At 31.4% G+C, this 18,597-nt stretch overlaps 1 protein-coding gene across 2 annotated transcripts in view; it reads right to left on the reverse strand.

Annotated features, from left to right (window-relative positions):
* The window catches only part of LOC140046518 (pre-B-cell leukemia transcription factor 1-like), a 94,187-nt gene extending 76,038 nt beyond the window's left edge, over nt 1-18,149 (reverse strand). Inside the window, exons 1-2 of one of the 2 annotated variants that reach the window (XM_072091188.1) lie at nt 17,549-18,149; nt 16,701-16,774 (exon numbers count right to left, since the gene is read on the reverse strand). In XM_072091188.1, the coding sequence (XP_071947289.1) occupies nt 16,701-16,774; nt 17,549-17,787 (313 nt within the window). In that variant the 5' untranslated portion in view covers nt 17,788-18,149. The remainder of the gene's footprint in view (nt 1-16,700; nt 16,775-17,548) is intronic. The other variant, XM_072091187.1, reaches the window with a different exon arrangement.
* Nucleotides 18,150-18,597: the final 448 nt, after the last annotated feature.

Consider the following 18,597-nt stretch of genomic DNA (forward strand, 5'->3'; position numbering starts at 1 on the left):
TTATTTGAATAATGAATATTTGAGAGATTGAATACGCATACAGTAGTTTTTAAACAGCACATAGCTTGGCCAACCAATAATGCCTCCAAAATGATTATTAAATTATGATTTTTTTTTCCGCAAAATAATGCAACGAAACAAGTAACCGGTTACTGGAGATAAGTGTCTCACGAAGTATATTTGACATTATTTAGAAAAATTGAATGTATGCATACTTTTTTAAACCCCCTTTGGTCAACCAATAATGCCACAAAAAATAGTTTTTTTATTAAATTTCTATATGCATTACTCATTTTGAAACTAGAAATACTTTACAGAATAGGAAATCTTACATTAGTAACACTAACAGTAACATTGGATACATTTAATTATTTTTTTAGAAATCAATTGATTTTTTACATGTTTTGTTTTTGTCCAGAAGAGAACATTATTATAATACAATACTATTGTATATTATTTTTTGAAAAGAATGAACACATATTTTGACACTAGAGGGCTTTTTCTTATTACTGTATTGTAAAATGCATCATTATGAAGTAAAATAATATAATAAGACCATTACAGGAAGAAAAGACGAAAGGTAAAAATAATATGCGAGAAAAGCGTATGTGTAGAAAATAATAAGAGAAGAAAAGCATACACTATAAAAGTTTAAAAAAAAAAAAGGTACACAAAAAGTGGGGAAGAGTTGTGCAATGAGACAATGTACTCATTGTTGTTTTCATGCAAATATGGGGAGGGTGAAAGAGGACAAGGTCGTGACATTTTTCAGTTGCATTGTTTACATAGATTCCAACACAAAGCACATTACCAGTCAGAATATAAACTTATATATCAGAACCTCACACATACCGACTACAATCTACAGTATAAAAACCAATACCACAGAACTTACTTATTACTACATTTTGTACTCTACTCCCTCCCAGTCCCAGTACAGTAATATTAATAAAGAAGAATTCTTTTTTTCTAGAGTAAAAACAATACTGTACTCATAGTAATCTGATCTTCCCTGGTAATGTTGTCTGGTAGTAGTAATCAATACAAAAGTACATCTCCATGTAAATGTATACACATTACTGTTGCAGGATTCATCAGCTGATGATGACAATGTCGAAATATTGAATCACGATGGCCTGTATTTCATTACTTGGCCGATACACGTATTATATTTTTGTAAGAACCTCCTTCATGTTTTGTACAGTAACAATTATTAATGGTATTCACACAAACATAATTTACTGGGCAACACTATTAAAATTGGTAAAATTCATGTAAAACTTTATTTTTATCTAAACTTCACACAGCCCTCTATTGTCAAAGGTATTATACTGCAATAGGAAACTAATTACTATAGGAACAAACCTCCATTTTGTTTGGTAAAATAAAAGATATTGACTGTCTCACTCTCAGTTAAATACAACATTTTATACCTATTTCTTTTTTTCTAATGGGAGACACCACATTTATTGTTTAAATATTTTGTATGCAAATGATTGCAACAAGACATCCATAAAAGGAAAGTTTCTGTTTATACATACTAAGAATAAAGAAAAAGGATAATGTAGGCATGTTGTTAAATGATATAGTAATTGCGAACATATTATAGTATGGTTAATTATTATCTAATTCACTGCAGTTATTATACTGTGCAAATGAAAAACTTTGGTAGCATAATAGAGTAAAGGAAGACTTCATACAAACAACTTGGATGTACAGTACTATATTGAAACTTGTGGTTTATAAAGAATCTACCGCAGTTGGACCTGCTGTGCTTAAATCCACAAAAATCAGTTTCAATTCCATGACTGTGCGAGTACCACATATTTAATATCTGCCTTCATTCATTCAACATTGTGATGATTAGCGATAAAAATACTATAAAATTTACACCACAATAATATACTGTACTTGTATACCTTTAGTGTATGTAAAGACACCTAAAAATCATCCACGTACAACATACAATACACTACAGTAGCTTTATTGTACAGTACTACTGTACGTTATTTACTTTTTTATAGGTTTCACTCACTGTGAGGACCATATATAATGACAATACTATACATCAATTAACTTTACAGTATTAATTGATTGTACTGTATGCAAATTACTCTTATTATAGAATATGTAGGGGACAGCGAAAAGTTGCTGCTGGTGCTGTTATTTACAGCGCATCTTTAACTTATGTCACATTACCTGTCCCTAGCATGTGTAATAAAAGCATACTCTTACAAACGTACTATAGTGTATAATATAGTCAGTACTCATATCATACTTAAGCATTGCAATAGTCTATGACTTATACTGTACATTTACACAGTATTGTATGTACCACATACATACCAGTAGTCTGTACTGCAGAGGCTATGTCAGTGTGTACTGCAGAGACATGTACTATAGTCTGTACTGCAGAGACTACTGTATACATTTTCTGCATACAGTAGTACAACTGTATTGCAAATAGGTTTCATTGTTTGAAAATGTTTGTAATGTAATATGAAGACACATACAACAATAGATTTGATCAGCAAAACATTGATCTAACGTCAAGATATATAACTGTTGAAAGTGATTTGCGGCACATGTTCTAGACAAAGTATACTATATCTGAAGATTTATGTTCAACATTTAAGAACAGAAGATGAAAAAAAACTCTAACCCATATCAAATTAAAATTTATGAAGAAACCATTTAAAACTAGATTCTTATTTCAAAGAGTCTAAAAAATACATAAGACTGGCTACTGTACAGAGCGGATTTGATATTAATAATTAATATTTTAGTATCCTGTACAACACTCATATGTAATTTTTTAATAATAGATTATGTAATGTTTCTATTGGGGGAACCCTAGTGTTGGTTTGATTCCTTCTTGTTCTACAATTCTAGTAAAATACTATAGTATGAATAAATTCTTTGCCGCTTTTATTTTACTGTATTTAATAAGCGCAGTACAGTACTATTGTATAGTACCCTCTGAAAAGTGCGTACAAACAGCACCGGATTGTACAAACAACATTATAAAAATATTTATAAACTCCAGATATCTAATATTGAACTGTAGTGCCCATGGGCACTGAAACAAATATTCTGCTGTTTTCATAGTTTAGTGTAGTAGAACATTGAAATAAAATAGTTTGTGTCTGAAATCGGTCAAAACAACACAGGAAAAAATTGACTGGTTGCTAGATTTAATCTATTATTGTATGATGTATGTTGTTATAAGGTGAAGTAATGCAATAGCAAATGTAACATTGCACATTAAAACCTTAAAATGTAGCCTACTCGTAAACAGTGACAGTAAAGCACATAGCGCAATATAAATCAACTATAAAACAATCACTGTAAAGAAATGTCACAGAACCTAAATCATAGGCGAAATAGGATCAGACATTGAAAAGAGGTAGGGTACCTTCTTCTCATGATTTATCATAATGGAGCTAACAGTGACATTATATACAAAGGTATGTTCAAATAGAAAAAAAATTGAAAGAAAAGAAAAAGAAAGTAGAACATTTATTTACAGTTCTAAGTAAGCCTAGGCCCTGCATTATAGAGGTTTTGTAATATACAGGCCGGTCTCTCCTGAAAAAAAAAACCGCATTATTTGTAGATAAAACCTTTTTAAAACTGGAAATCTGGAAAGTCAGGATCGTACTGAATCAATTAGGATTTTAAAACTGTATTACAAATCGGTGCTTTTTATGTAGGACCTATTTTTGTTGACAAAAAAAATACTATTCATTTATTTAAAATATGGTATTAAAATCGTATGTAGCAGAAACATGCCAGAAGAGTCTTCATAATTTATGTTCTGGGTATGCTTTATATTTTATTCAAAAAACACATCAAGACAAACGATGATAACTCATCAAATACTCTAATATAATATTAAAGTCTCAGCAATTGTGATTTTATATAAATATTTTAATAATTTTAAGTATTTTTTAAAACATAACCTTCATAATATCCCTGAGGAATGGAATTTTATTGATGTAGATACTGATTTGCATTTAAAGATCTACATAATTTATCTCAGTCTTATCGTGAGTCATTTTGTGTTCAAAAATGAGGATGACCTCAATAAAATATTTAAAGATGAATAATTCGATAATCTGCATTAATTTGCATTTTATAAACATTTCAGACATAGGTATACATTATTTAAATAATTGAATAATATTAATATTTCTATCACCCATTTTAGGGCTTTTTGCCAAGCTAATGTTAACCCTGGACCCAACCCATAATGATAACCCCAAAGGACTTTTTAAAATGTTGTCATTCATCTGTGTACCACAAGCAGTTTTGTATCACTGTTAATCTATGGTAACTGAAGAAAGAAAATAAAATGAATAGGAAACAAAAAGACAAGGATGTAGAATCAACAAAAATTGGAATATGGATGTAAAAAAAGCACTTTATATGTAATAAATACTGATGTTCAAAAGAACTGAATGTGTGACATAGTTTGTTTGTAGGCAGAAGCGCTAGTAATAAGCCTAGCTCATGAATTTTTAGCCCAATCCTAATCCTATCTTACCCAGTAGGCAAATTTCACTAAGCTAGACCACGGATAGGTCAAAACAAACCTACAGTATTCTTTAGTAGAACCACTCAAATTTGATGATTAATTTCTTAAAGATGGAGGACCACACCAAGGGTTACTCCACTTTCACTAATAAAAATGTCTGATTTAAAAACCAAGACTATTCATCATTAGTGTCACTAAGCCAATTAGTGAGAAAATACATGTTGGTGATTAGAAATTAACTGTACCCAATAAGAGGAAGTGATCATCATTAAAGTGTACTGGTATACTACTTATAAAGCTAAGCTGACTACCATACATCACTTCTTCCCACCATTGCAAAAGGTATAGCTGATCCTTGAGATATTACCTCCAATATAAAATATGGCCTAGCCCAACACACTTCCTTAACAGGTAACTTATCATTGAATCCTGTCTCCACATATAAAATATGGCCTAGCCTAACACACTTGCCTAGCAGGTAACCTATCATTGAATCCGGTCTCCACATATAAAATATGGCCCAGAAATGTTTTTAAGTGGATTGTGATTGGTCAAATCACTTACGTTGCTTCCTCGCGTTGCGTTGCTAGTGGGAACCAAGCTTTAAGGGTTGGCCATTAATATTGTTGTCCCCATAATAAGTGGTGTCCCTATTGCACTTGCCCTATACACAGTTAGGTACTGGGTCTTAAAGTGCTGATGATGCAAAATGATGCTAGCCTACATAGTTCTTGACATTTCTTTGTTTATTGTTGTTTTGCAATTCAAGAAAATGTTACTTGCTACAGTTCTGTAGAGAATGTAAATGTAAAGAATGCTGGTATGAAATTACACACCTAATCCACATAGGCATTTTGGCATCTTATTTTTTTATCCCTGCATAATTACTGTACTCTCAATTTGTTATTCAGTTTACCTTACAGTAGAATGAAGTAATTAGATCAAAGGACAAAATATGAAATCTTGATAAATACTTTTCAAATTATTCTGTGAGATAGAAAACTGTCATACTGTACATGATATGGAACTATAATAATACACAACTTTGATTTTATACTACCATATTATGTGACTATCATTTTCTCCAATACTGTATTTAACTACAGTATTAGTACTACTAGTACTACCGAGGCCAACATGTCTGGTTTTCCAATTTGTGACCTGTACATACTGGCTTTTCCCAAGAATCAACAAACACCTTTTGGCTTATACCACAAACTTTTATTCAATGGGATGACGTGGCTTGATCATTACTCTAGAGAAAGAACAGGCTTACTGTAGCTAAAAACATGAATCTTTGAAAAATATCCAATTTTCTGGTAAAACTCTCAAAATACTGAAGTTTTAAAGCTATAATAATTTAAAATAAAGTTAAAAACTTTAAAAAGTATAGAACACAGTAACTGTATGAAGAATTTGTCTTTATTATCCACAGTATAGATGATGTTTTATAAATTTAGAGGGTTGATCATTCTACAATTCTCCTCTTATTTTCTATAAATCCTTTCTTCCAAAAATATCTTCCTTAGAACGACCTTTGACATAAGTGCCAATACTTACAGTAGGTATTTGATTGTCCAATCAGATTAATTAGATTAGAAGCAACACAAAGTAAAACCATTTGTTTTCTTTTCATTTGAAATCCTCTCAAACATGAGCAATAATATATTTGCTATTTCTATCCGTTCTAAATGTTCTTTATAATAATCTGTTTGTCTCCACTCAGACCTACACTGATTGCCTTGATAGTTTTTTCGAGTGGTAGGTATTAAAAATAATTCATCATTTACAATAGGTCAAAGGCTCTTTTAATTCTAAATTGTAGACTTTCTTGTCTCTTCAGATCTCATTTACAAATACATGTTAACAATGAAGCCGTAGAAATTAAGGCATAATTATTGTTTTAAACTACTGTAGTAATTCTATTTTCAACTGTATTTCATTTTCATAGAATATTTACAGTTTAAAAAAAGACCGATATGGTTCAAATAAATTTCTCATCTTTATACTACTGTATATTACATTACAGTAAAAGTATAATAATTAAACAGAATAAAGATTATGCAATTTATTAGATTTTCTAAAAAACTATTTTTTATAAAAAAATTAGGTTTCGAACTCTGTTAATGCAACAGACAACCTGCCATTAGACAACCTGCCATTAGACAACCTGCCATTAGACCACTGCGAATCAATATCACCAACAGAAAACCAAATAATATTACAAGTACATTATCTAGGAGAATAAGGCATTTGTAGGTTTATCCAGGTAAGCTTGGCACGAAATAGACTCTAATTATTTGAAACCTTAAATAATTACTACACAATGATCTAAAAGATATTAATTGATAAATTAAATATTATTCTGTTTTGACATTAAAAAAGTACAATCGCTGTTATTTGATTGACTCAATATTACTCTTAGCACAGGCTTATAATTTAACCACCAATAGTAAGTATTAAATGTCTTATAACATAGTAAAATACCAATTGAGCATGTCCTGCAAACATTGATCATCATCATGTATTCAACATTAGCTTGTTCAATCAACAATACACACCGCAATTCAAGCATTTCGCCTGTTAGCAAAATCATTCTGTTAGGGCGAATGCAATTTCTTGCATCTTAACTGGCGTTAAATGCATTTTTCCAGATTTAGTAATAATTAAAAGTGGACAGCAAGCATACTTATAAATAGCAAGTGGGTAGAGTACGATTATTGAGTAAACTTGGCATGTGTTGGTATACAATACCAGCTGTGTTATACAAATACTGTGTCTACACGTACTACTTAGATAATCTTGGTAGGTTTTAAGTACTACTAATAATACTGTATGGTCCACTACAGTATACTGTAGGCCTATTCATATTGTACTTTAGACTACAGTACCAATACAATACCTGTACATACAGAAATGCTTATTAATGATGTACTATTTTTGCCCATCTTAAATGCTCACATCATTACTGTAGTATAACTATAATAAGCATGTCGGCTTAAAATTAAATTTTAATTAATATCAAAATTTATCCAGTGATAAAATAAATACACATCAATTTATAATTTCAGGAATGGAGGTATGGTTCATGTACTTTGCGTCTGTATTCGTTCTAAATTCTATAAAAAATTAACTTTAGGCCGATAGTCCTATTACTGTAGCTAAGTATAATACAGTAGTAGCATTAAACAACATAGGCAGAAATTAAGTGATGGAATAAATTTATAAATAAGACTCTTGTTTTAAATAATTCCGAATAATTTTAGGGAGTCCCAATTCTAACTAGCGTATCACTGTCCAATAATAATAAGCCCTCAAGCACCAAGCAAAATTACCAAATTATAAATTGAAATGTCAAGGAAGGACTGATAAATTGGTTTTCCTGAACAAAACTAGAAAAGAAAGTACTGTAACATCTTAATTTGCCAAAACCCAATGGAATACCAAAATAAAATTGGCAAAGTCCCTAGTTGAAGGTGATTTGGACACTACTAAGCCACGGGTAGCTCCCTTGTGGATTCATTTTTTTTTATTCTCACCAAAACAAAAACTATTAAAGCTAAAAACCCCTTGTACAGAAATGTCTGAGACTATAGGTGGCGACGATGATGTACACTGGGCAGTCAAGCGTAACATCTCACTTAGCTACCATATGATTTAATATTATCACAGTTGCTGTTCTGCATAGTGTACAACCATACTTTATAAAGTGTAAATTTACTGTACACTTGCAGTTTGACTGAACCATAGCCTTTCAGTTGTTAATCAAGGCGAGTAGACAATACTTATGGGCGTAAATGTAAATCTCACTGCTCTAGTTGAAATTGATTTTAGATGCCAAAACTGACATGTCATTGAATTTTCTTTCATTCGGTGTGGGTATTCCACTTTCTCTGCTATGACCTCTTTCCTAAAGCGTGTCCTTGTTTGGGTAGATACGAAGCAATTCATCATGTAACTGCGGCTATGGTAAAACGTCTTTAATAGAACATACCCTCACACATAGTCATTAAATAGAAAAAAAAAATCAGGTCAGTGTCAGAACTCGGGCTAAATTTGATTTGAAAACAGCAGCGTTATAATTTCAGTTTCATAATTAATAAAACATCAGCCTGGAAATGAAGTCGGAAAACATTAAAGTGCAAAGAAAGAAAAATCGACAGAACAAGTTGGTGTAAGACGTAGGAAATGTTTAGACAATGAACAATTGAGTTTTTCCGCGCAGCAATCAATCTCGTACAACTCCGCAATTGATAGAATTTTTACCACTTTTTTATGGAGGGTAAAATCAATATAAAGCATTAACAATCATAATCACACCTGCTTGTATACTAAATTTATTTTTCTTCAGTCACTTTGTTTCTGTAACTCTCCATCTATTGCTGTTTACATACAGTATAGTCGCACACTCTCATCTAAGTCGCCATATTGTTCATCGCAGGTTTCACAAATTGTTTGTACTATTCTTTTCAAAGTTATAAGATTTCCTGTACTAAATCCAATCACATTAACACTAATTCTTATCAACAACAGATACTGATTTTTTTCTTACTTACAATTGTTATTAAAGTGAAATTACTAATTTTGTCCTAAAAAGTGATACAATTTCTATAGAATAACAAGCAACTGTACACTGCTGTAGGTCAATAAACTTAGGGTGATTCTAGAAAGGACAAAGCAGTAACAAACATACAGTAATATATTCACTGGTACTGTAGCTTACCCTGTTGTAACATGGTATAGCCCAGACTGAGAAATGCAGGTCAAGAGAGAAGTAGGAAAACTAAAAGTGGCATGTTTCTGAACTCCCTCAATAATACTATGCCACCAGTCAGAATAAAAAGTTTCAATTTCAAAATTTTTACAAAATCATCTCACTTTTTGGTGAAATTTATTGATATTTAACCTACTATCCTCACCCTCTCTGTTTCCAAAGAGAGATACCATTGGGTATTTGCATATTCCATACAGGGCATTTGACATTTTCAACATATTTAAAACATGACAGCCAATACTGTAGCTTGGATCTAGGATATAAAGCAATAAACAAATCAAGCATTCCTAACATTGATCTCTCACCACCTTTGCAAGTTTCATAAACTGGAGTTGGTTTATAAAGGCACAGACTTTTCATTGTTTCTTTGGCTGTCAAAGTGTCTTTTTAAAACCTAAACATTTGAATTCCTAAGCCTTGTTGCTCATCTAGATTTCTTCTTACTTGCACTATTTTCTTGTCAATTTTGGTCCAAAAACTCAATGATATTCAAAACAAAAATGTAAATGTTCAAAACTTTGGAAACTTTTCATCTTCATAAAAAATATTATCAACGCTACAATACAGTACAGTATGAGTAACAATATTTTTTAATCCAAATTTAACAGTCTCACATTAAAATGTTTGAAGTTACTATTCCATTTAAAAATTACGTATTATTATAGTATATATCAATAAATCTTTTCTTGAATACAAATAATAGTAGTTTTAGTTTTAAATATAACTAGACATGTAACTCGTCACTTTGACGAGTTTGGTTATCCGCCGCGCAAGTGGTGCAACATTAACATTAAGGGGATAGGTTGAGGACAAAAGGAAGTGTTCACGTTGGCATTATGACCTGAACTGAAGAATATGATATGTTGTTATTGCTGAATTTTATTATTTAAATTCATATATAGTATACACAGTATAATCTGTATCCATATCACATACAGTGTAGAATAGGTGAAATTACGGGACCCGCTATTTATTGCAATTTTTTAACATGTTGACGGTTTTAAAATGAAACGCGAAGGTAGCAATTCCGAAAGGAAATTATCTCAGCAACAACGTATTAGCGTGTAGAAGAAATTTGAATACGTGAAATATTGATGCGCGCTCTTTTAAATGTAATGAATTATGACGCAAAAGATGAAAATACGACCTTTTTTATTTAACTGGCCATATGATGACGTCACAACATCCGATTGGCAAAATTTTTACATAATTTCGTATCTACAATCCAATAGCTTCCAGACAAAGTTTTAATCGTGATTATCACATTTTATTCTTACGAGCTATAACAGATTAAAATTTACTGTAAAGATGAAATTAATGCCACACGTGATTTAAATTTTAAGGCACGATGACGTCAAAAAAAATAAAATATTTTTAACTCATGCGAAAGATACTTGATTGACCTAGACAATATCAAAATCGGGGTGAAAATGGAAAACGGATAAGTGGAGATGCGCTCTATTCAATGTGATGAGCTATGACGAAAGATACAAAAATCCTAAATTTTATGTTCGCGTGGCCATACGATGACGTCATAATGTCCGGTTACCCATATTAATACCTGATCCGATATCTACAACTCATCTACTTCCAGAATATGTCATCCACAAAAATTTGACCGTCTAGTTTAGAAATTACGACTGTTTAAAAAAAGGCATATTTTAAACGAATTTTTTAACCTTTTCATAAAAAACGCGCGCAAATTGTCCAATTCGACGTGCTCGTATGACGTATCTTTAAGTCTAAATTGTTTAAAATTTGGTAAAATTACTAGAAAAGGCTGAAAAAACATAAATCACGCGAAAAAAATACGTTTTCAATGCTACGTGCGCACCGTACACGTAAAAATGTGAGCACGCGTGGGAATTTTTGACATGCTCAAAACGACATGAAACGCGTAGAAAGTTGATTAGAAATTAATTTTGCGCATTTTGAAATTTTAAATGCGCGTGCGCGCGTAACTTTGTGTAAAACACGCAATTTTTTTTCAACAGACAGTTAGCGCATGATATAAATTAAACTTTTGCAAAGTTTCATTTTAAAATGTTGTTTGGTTTTCGACATATGTTAAATACGAGAAAATCGTTAAATCGCGCGTACGTCGCGTTGCGCAATTGTAAACATCATGAAAAGCTTCGCTTGACGACGTTACGTGAATGTCAAAATGTTAACATAGTTAACAAAATGTTATGTTTGCAAGTTTTAGAGAAAAGCGTTACACAAAAATCATACAGAAAGAAAGAAGATGAAAAAAAAGATGATTTCGTACAATCACAAGAGGTTATCCTGCAACTTCGTTGCGGATAACCAATAATAAAACATTTAGTATAATTCCCAACATGTACTATTAATAATACAAATGAAACCATTTACTGAACTGTAATATTATTGCATCACAAATAAATTACTTATAGTAATTGTAATGAGGAACTATAAAAGCAACAGGCTAGTCTTTTAGGTGAAATATTACACACCAAATTCAAGCTGACACTACACTTACACTACATAAATCAGGCAAATCCTGCTGGGAACAGAATCCAGTACAGGCTCAACCAACCCAGCCTACACTACATAATGGGCCTCCAAATTTGGTGAAAGATGATTAAATACTCCCAAGCTAGGGTAGACAAAAGGCAACCGTAAATTAAAAGCATTGAGGAGAGACGATGTTGAACATTTACTTTAAACTATAGAGGAGGTTTAGATTTTCTTTGGTGGTAGATTTATGAGAATTATTCTGCCACAGCTGAACAGCAAACAATAAATTGTGTGTCTTCAATGTGATACTGATAGTAGATTTCAAACTAGCTTTTGATACATAAAAAAGTTTAATTTCCTTTCTGGTCAATTTCATTAGGAAGAGGAGTTGATAAAAACGTTCTTTGCACTAGGTTCCCAGGAGGAGAAACACAGAAACTGAATTTAGTCTGGTCTGACTGTTGGGCTCCCACAAAGAGATGGATTGCTCTTGTGCGATGTCAAAGGTCAAGAGCAGTAAGAGGAATGTTCAGTAGGTTAATGACACCAAGCATAACAGGAGGGAAAGGATTAAAATGGCCAGTTGATATTATTAATTATGGTATGCCGATTTTAATTCAAACTTTAGCTCAAAAATATAATTAAATAATTACAATGATCATAAATTATGTACTATTTAGAATAATATTGCAAAGCAATGCAAAGTATTATTATTAAATTATTCTTTCTTTTCTAAAGACCGTTTATGAAAGTAAGCACTGTAAAAGTAAGAGCAAATAATAAATATTAATGAGAAATTTCAATTGATACTACAAAACATACAAAAATATAAATCATTAAAATAATTATAAACAAAGAGTTGATTGGTTTACATAATTACAGAAAAATTCTAGGAAAAAAAGAATTACAGAATGATTAAATTTGAATGATTTATAGTATGGCATAGAAGCAAAGTTTAATTATTTTAGTACTACAGTAGTAATTATCTAAATTGTTTAAAACAAGAGAATTCATTCATAAACTTTCATACCAGATGTAGCCCTATTAGCTATCATCACAGTTATAATAAATTAATTCAGAAGGAAGACACTATAGGAATGTTACTTATCATCTTAGTGTACATTTTTAATGGTAAAATCAATTAGACTTATCATATAATTAAGGCTAGTCTTTATTAATTAACAATACAGGTGTTAGTGGAATGAACAAAGACAGAAACAACACTATTGTTTGCATAATGAAGGGATGCCAGACAAGTACAGTAGAAAGGCTATAGTCATTTAATGGAGTCTTAATTACTAGGTAAATTACAGTATTATGCTATTATGTAAATGATAGGCAAACATGTTAAGATTATACAGGCATTAAGAATACAACCTTCACAATAACTGGTATAATTTAGTAATTATTTAGTCAATTTAAAGTGTAAATGTTCATTTTATTTATCAAACTTTTCAATTAATGACTGAGTGAATATCACAACATCAGATTAGGACAATTTAGGGTGTTTGGATTAACAAAATAAATGGTATGTTCAGGCACCAATAATCCAGTGATTTGGGTGGGTTCTCTATATTCAAATTAGGCGGAGTCTAAGCCCACCCTACGTACTGTAGGTATCCACAGCTACAGTAAAAATAACTAAATCTGTAGTGTATAACTTATTGTCAATTACTACAGACATTTAATTTTTTCCCACAGAACTGGATACTGTACAAACTTAAAAATTATTCGAAAACAATTAATAATAAAATAATAATTTATTCGGAATTATTTATTCTAAAATATAACTGTGTTTACCGTTAATAAATTAGCGATAAATACTGTAATAACTGGACACGTAGTCATGCTGTCACATGTCTTGTTTACCAAACATGATGCTATACACCTACAGTACATTTATGGAAGATAGAACTTGGAACTATGACGGAACTACTGTAGGCTCTTTCTTGGGAAAGGAAGAACCTAATTTAGTACTACAGTACAATATTTAACACTAACACAGTAACAGTGCTTTTGATATTATATTGAGAACACATACAGTACTTACTATACTGTACTAACAGCAAGCAAGCAAGTCTTATCACCACTTTACAGAAGTTGTCAAAATCCGATGAAGATAAGATAAAAGTAATCTCCACCAGCAATGAATACGAATGATAAATTACCTTCATACATAGATGGATATATAATTATCCACTTTCTAACAAACTGTTTACATTGCCATCTTTGGATGCTTTGAAAGACAGTGATTAATCGTTTCTTGTTTTTTAATTATTTGGAAATGTTTTATACTTCCTGTTTATAAACAATTATTATTAATTAATGTTAAAATAAACATTTAATTTGAGATATTAATGAAATGCACTACTGTACACCAATACTAATAATTATTTTGATAATAATAAAAGTTGTAAAATTTACTGTACATTTCATTGCGTTTGGCATATTATCCAGTACTGTAGGACTTTTTTTTAAATGTACAATAATCAAATCTCAGAAAATTTATCTATAAAAAAGTCCTGTGCGAATATTTTTGAATTTCTTATTTATCTGTACAAAAAAAATAATAGAATGAAGACTTTATACTTCTGACCAAACGTGTACAAAATTACTAAGTTTGATTTTAAAATTGTTTTCTCTTACTGTACTTTACAAGCAGGATCTTTCATAGTATGTTTGGAAAACTGCTGATTAGACAAAATAAAATTATAAATTTAATAATGACTTATTTTTGTTTTTTTCTCAATCCGGATAACTAGTACAGTAGTAATTAAATAAATGAAGAAAAACTGTTTTTTATTATAAAATATACACAATGCAATTGATTTTAAATATTTTTTTTAATTCAGTATGTGATTGTAGAGTTGTCATCTTTGTCTACAGTAATTTGGGCCAACCATCTTAGTTGTTTGTTTTAAAGGTTTGTCAGAATTACAAGTCTAACCTAAAAAGGAAGAACATACAGAGATTCAAGGGCCCACGGTAATATGCAACTTCCTAATTAAAAAGCAAATTGACCAGAACTGAACTCTGATAGTGGGCAAGTTTACTAGCTACCTCCTAGCTACAGGCTCTTTCCAGGCTACAAGGCCTTCAAATACACAACATGTTATCAATTGTGATTTTACCTAGTGACAAGTCTACTAACAGCTTCCCTCACATTAAACTTTTAAACAGTTTCATCTCATCACAGGAAAATTCCTGAGAATTCTATAGCTACTGTAGGTAACATTGTCTGGATCTTAATTTACATATAGAAAATAAACCAACTACATTAAGTCTAAAAAGAAAAAGTGAAAATAGGCCTACAGTATATGAAACAGTCACAGAGATCAAGCATTTGAAAAAAGTAAATAAACCATTTTTATACAGTAGATACTGTATTCATATCTTTTAATACAAAAACAGAATTGTGAGTATTGAAGAATGTTTACCTATAAAGTCACAGTAGTAGTACTGTACTATACGCTGTACAATTTAGCAAAGCTCTATGTTCAAAACATAATTCCATAGCGTCAGCATGCCACACTGGAATACCAAGACTTAAGTGTAGAGTACCCACTGGTCTAGCCCAGATTTCTACTACAATAGCCTACAGTAGCTAACTTAATATTTGTACTTTCTGGCCTACAGTACAGAGCACTAATTTACTAGCCTCCTGGATGCCTTATTACATAGCAATGGTTGGCACAATAAAAGACCTACTTCTTCAGCACCCATCACATAATATTGTACATTTCAATCTTTAGTATTTACAAACTACAGTAAGTTATCAGCTACCCTTTCATCAATATTTGAAATATCACCAGATTACACAGGAACTATAAAAAAACAATACTCAATTTGTTTGCAACGGATATTGAAATAATTTCCTGCTAATTAGTCGGTACCTAAACGATACCTCGCAACTTTTCATTCGTGCTTAGAGCAAATTTTCTGTTGGTTTTAGAACTACAAAAAGGATACACTATGTTTTCAAATTATAGATACTGTAAGTGTCAATGTCATTATTGGTAGGTAAACGTTTGTTGAAAATGCTTTCCAGCAATACAGTGAGTTACTGTATGGTATGATGATACTGTTCAAGTACAGTATTATCTATCTACATAATACAACCAATACATTACAAATTATAATTGATATAATCTTTATACTGTGAAAACTTTATTTTAAACTAACTACTGTATATTACAGTAGTACAATTTAATAATTTAAAACTCAATAAAAAAAAATGGAAACAAATGAAAAAAGAATGTGATTATTTCTCTTAAAACTAAATGTTATAATTAAAAAACTGTAAAATGAGTAAAACCATTTAGTAGTTAGCGTTATTGAAATACTAATATAGTATACTGTCAACTTGATAACAATGAACAACAAAAGACCAATATATTTTTTAAATTATCCCATGGAAAAGTGGCAACAGTCTTATGTGGACTGAATCAGTATGTGGTAGGTAATGCTAGATACAGTAGATATCCTACTACCTTGGGCAAAATACTTAAAAGGATACAATTCAACATTACGATTAAAAAGTTGGTATTACCTAGTATTACTATACTGTAAACACCACCTTCACTCTGAATTTTCAGTGTAAAACTTAGTTATATCATGGTACTAAAGTAACAGGTATCAAAATCCCCAATTGCAAAACCCAAGGAACATTTTTGCTCTCACTATATAAAAATGCTGAACACCAGCCACAGATAGCAAATAATTTATTACAATTTGTATTTTCTATTTCGATTATCAATTATTACTTAAATTATCATAAACTTTGAATGAAATCTTCCCTACAGTATGTACAGTAATATTCAGAACAATATAATTGTTGTTTTTTTATTTTCTCAGATAAATATAATCCTAAGGTAAAGTTACTGTAGTTAAAAATGATGGTAGAATTTTTACCTGTTTTTTCTTTTATTTCACAAAGTACACTGAATAGTGCTGGTTTCATACGATGACAATTTAGAGCATGTTTTCTGTCAAAAACAAAGTCATACAAATAGAATTAATGTTAAATTTAAATATAAGTATAGTTTGTAACAATTTTACTCATTGTGAACATTCATTAATTAACTAACATTTTTTTAAATACATTTAGAATAGAATAGAACTGACATTGACTGTTGGATATCTTACATTATGTTGTATTAGGTTGAGGATGAAGCCTTAGAATAAATTAAATGCAGATTATTATTAAGTATACCTATTGTTTAAAGAGCATCGTAATGCTTTATTTTACGCTACGTTTTTTTAATGCATCATTTTGTTTATTTGTTTAATTTAATTTTTAAAACAAATGATTATCATCATCATACATCTTGCTACTACTTCTACTGTACTCTAGGCCTAGGTAGGTTATCATCAGTGCAACTGAATTCTAAATTCAAAATTTATTAGCAACTTTTCTCAATAAAATAAAGCATTAAATAAAACCTAGCCTAGAGTATACATTCTTCCATTCATGGTTACATGAAATGAAGGATTGTTGTTCTGTTTAATGCCTGGTGTGGCACATGAAAAAAACATAAAAATGTTAATTTTCTTAATCCGAAAGATACATTACTGTCTTTAGAATAATAAACACTGCATAAATATATTGAATAATTCAGAAAATCAACTGAAAATACTAAGTATAATCTCCGTAAGATAATATTTTCCTAGGCCGATGTGTAGCGCGACAACATAGCACAACTGATGAGACAGTCTGGGCGACTGATCACGCGAGTGATTGCTTGTCGCGGCTAGCTTACCTGGCCTGTGCTTCATCTAAACTCTGGTCTGTTATAGACATAATCTGCTGCAAAATATCTCCAATTTCTTGCTTTCTAGACTCTTGGTCCTGGGGAGCACCTTGCTCCGAATGTTGCTGCGTTGGCTGCATATGGGATAGCATACTAGCTTGGTGAATATGGCCTGGCGTGGCTGTGTGTGGGACATGCATACCGGGGTGGTGATGGTGGTGAGGCTGTAGCCTTTGTTGCTCATCCATAACCGTTTACGGCAAAAAATGTTTCGCCGCTGAAATCCACCGCTTGCGAAAATCCTGTCAGGTTCAGCCAACAAATCACACGATGAAGGAAAATAAGCACGTGGACGACTTCAACAGGCTGTCAATTGCCGTAGTAAAAAGCTGATGAAACGAACTGTTTTTATTCTAGTGTTATTTGTAGGTGGGAAAACCACGGCCTGACGGCTCAAAAACGCCACTCAAAGTCAAGACGTGTCTAGGCCCAAGCGTACAAGCCCCGCCTATGATGGTTGACTGACAGTCACCATTGGCAACTACCTAGCTTATTGGAATTAAATTCAATTCGCTGCTCAGCTGCAGCGCAGTACTATTAAAGCTTGTACTGAAGTACTGTAATAAGCACAGGCTGTTCTCGCGTTATCTACAGCAATTTATATATGGAAATAATCGTCTAAATATTGGCCTATCAAGAATTCGTTACAAAATTTCACTGGATACAATTTGAAGTTGAGCCCAATCACGAAGTCAGTTAGTACAGTTTGAGTACTTAATACTAAATAGGCCTATGCCTCATGATTTTAACCATTTAATGTTATATTCTTAATTCCTTCTATAGGTAACGACAAATAGGGCCTAATGCGAATAAATGAATTATGCCTAATTAATTAACATTAATAATAGTAGAAATCCACGTTCTTTTATATTCGTGTACTAACTAGCCTACTACATTGTCATTGAGACGTACCTATGTATAGGAATAAATAGGACAGCCTGCCCATTAATTAAGTACCGGTGGGCCTAATTGTTTCTCAAATTGTTTGTTAAAATGTG

This window comes from Antedon mediterranea, chromosome 4 (genome assembly GCF_964355755.1).
Source record: "Antedon mediterranea chromosome 4, ecAntMedi1.1, whole genome shotgun sequence".
NCBI lineage: Eukaryota > Metazoa > Echinodermata > Crinoidea > Comatulida > Antedonidae > Antedon > Antedon mediterranea.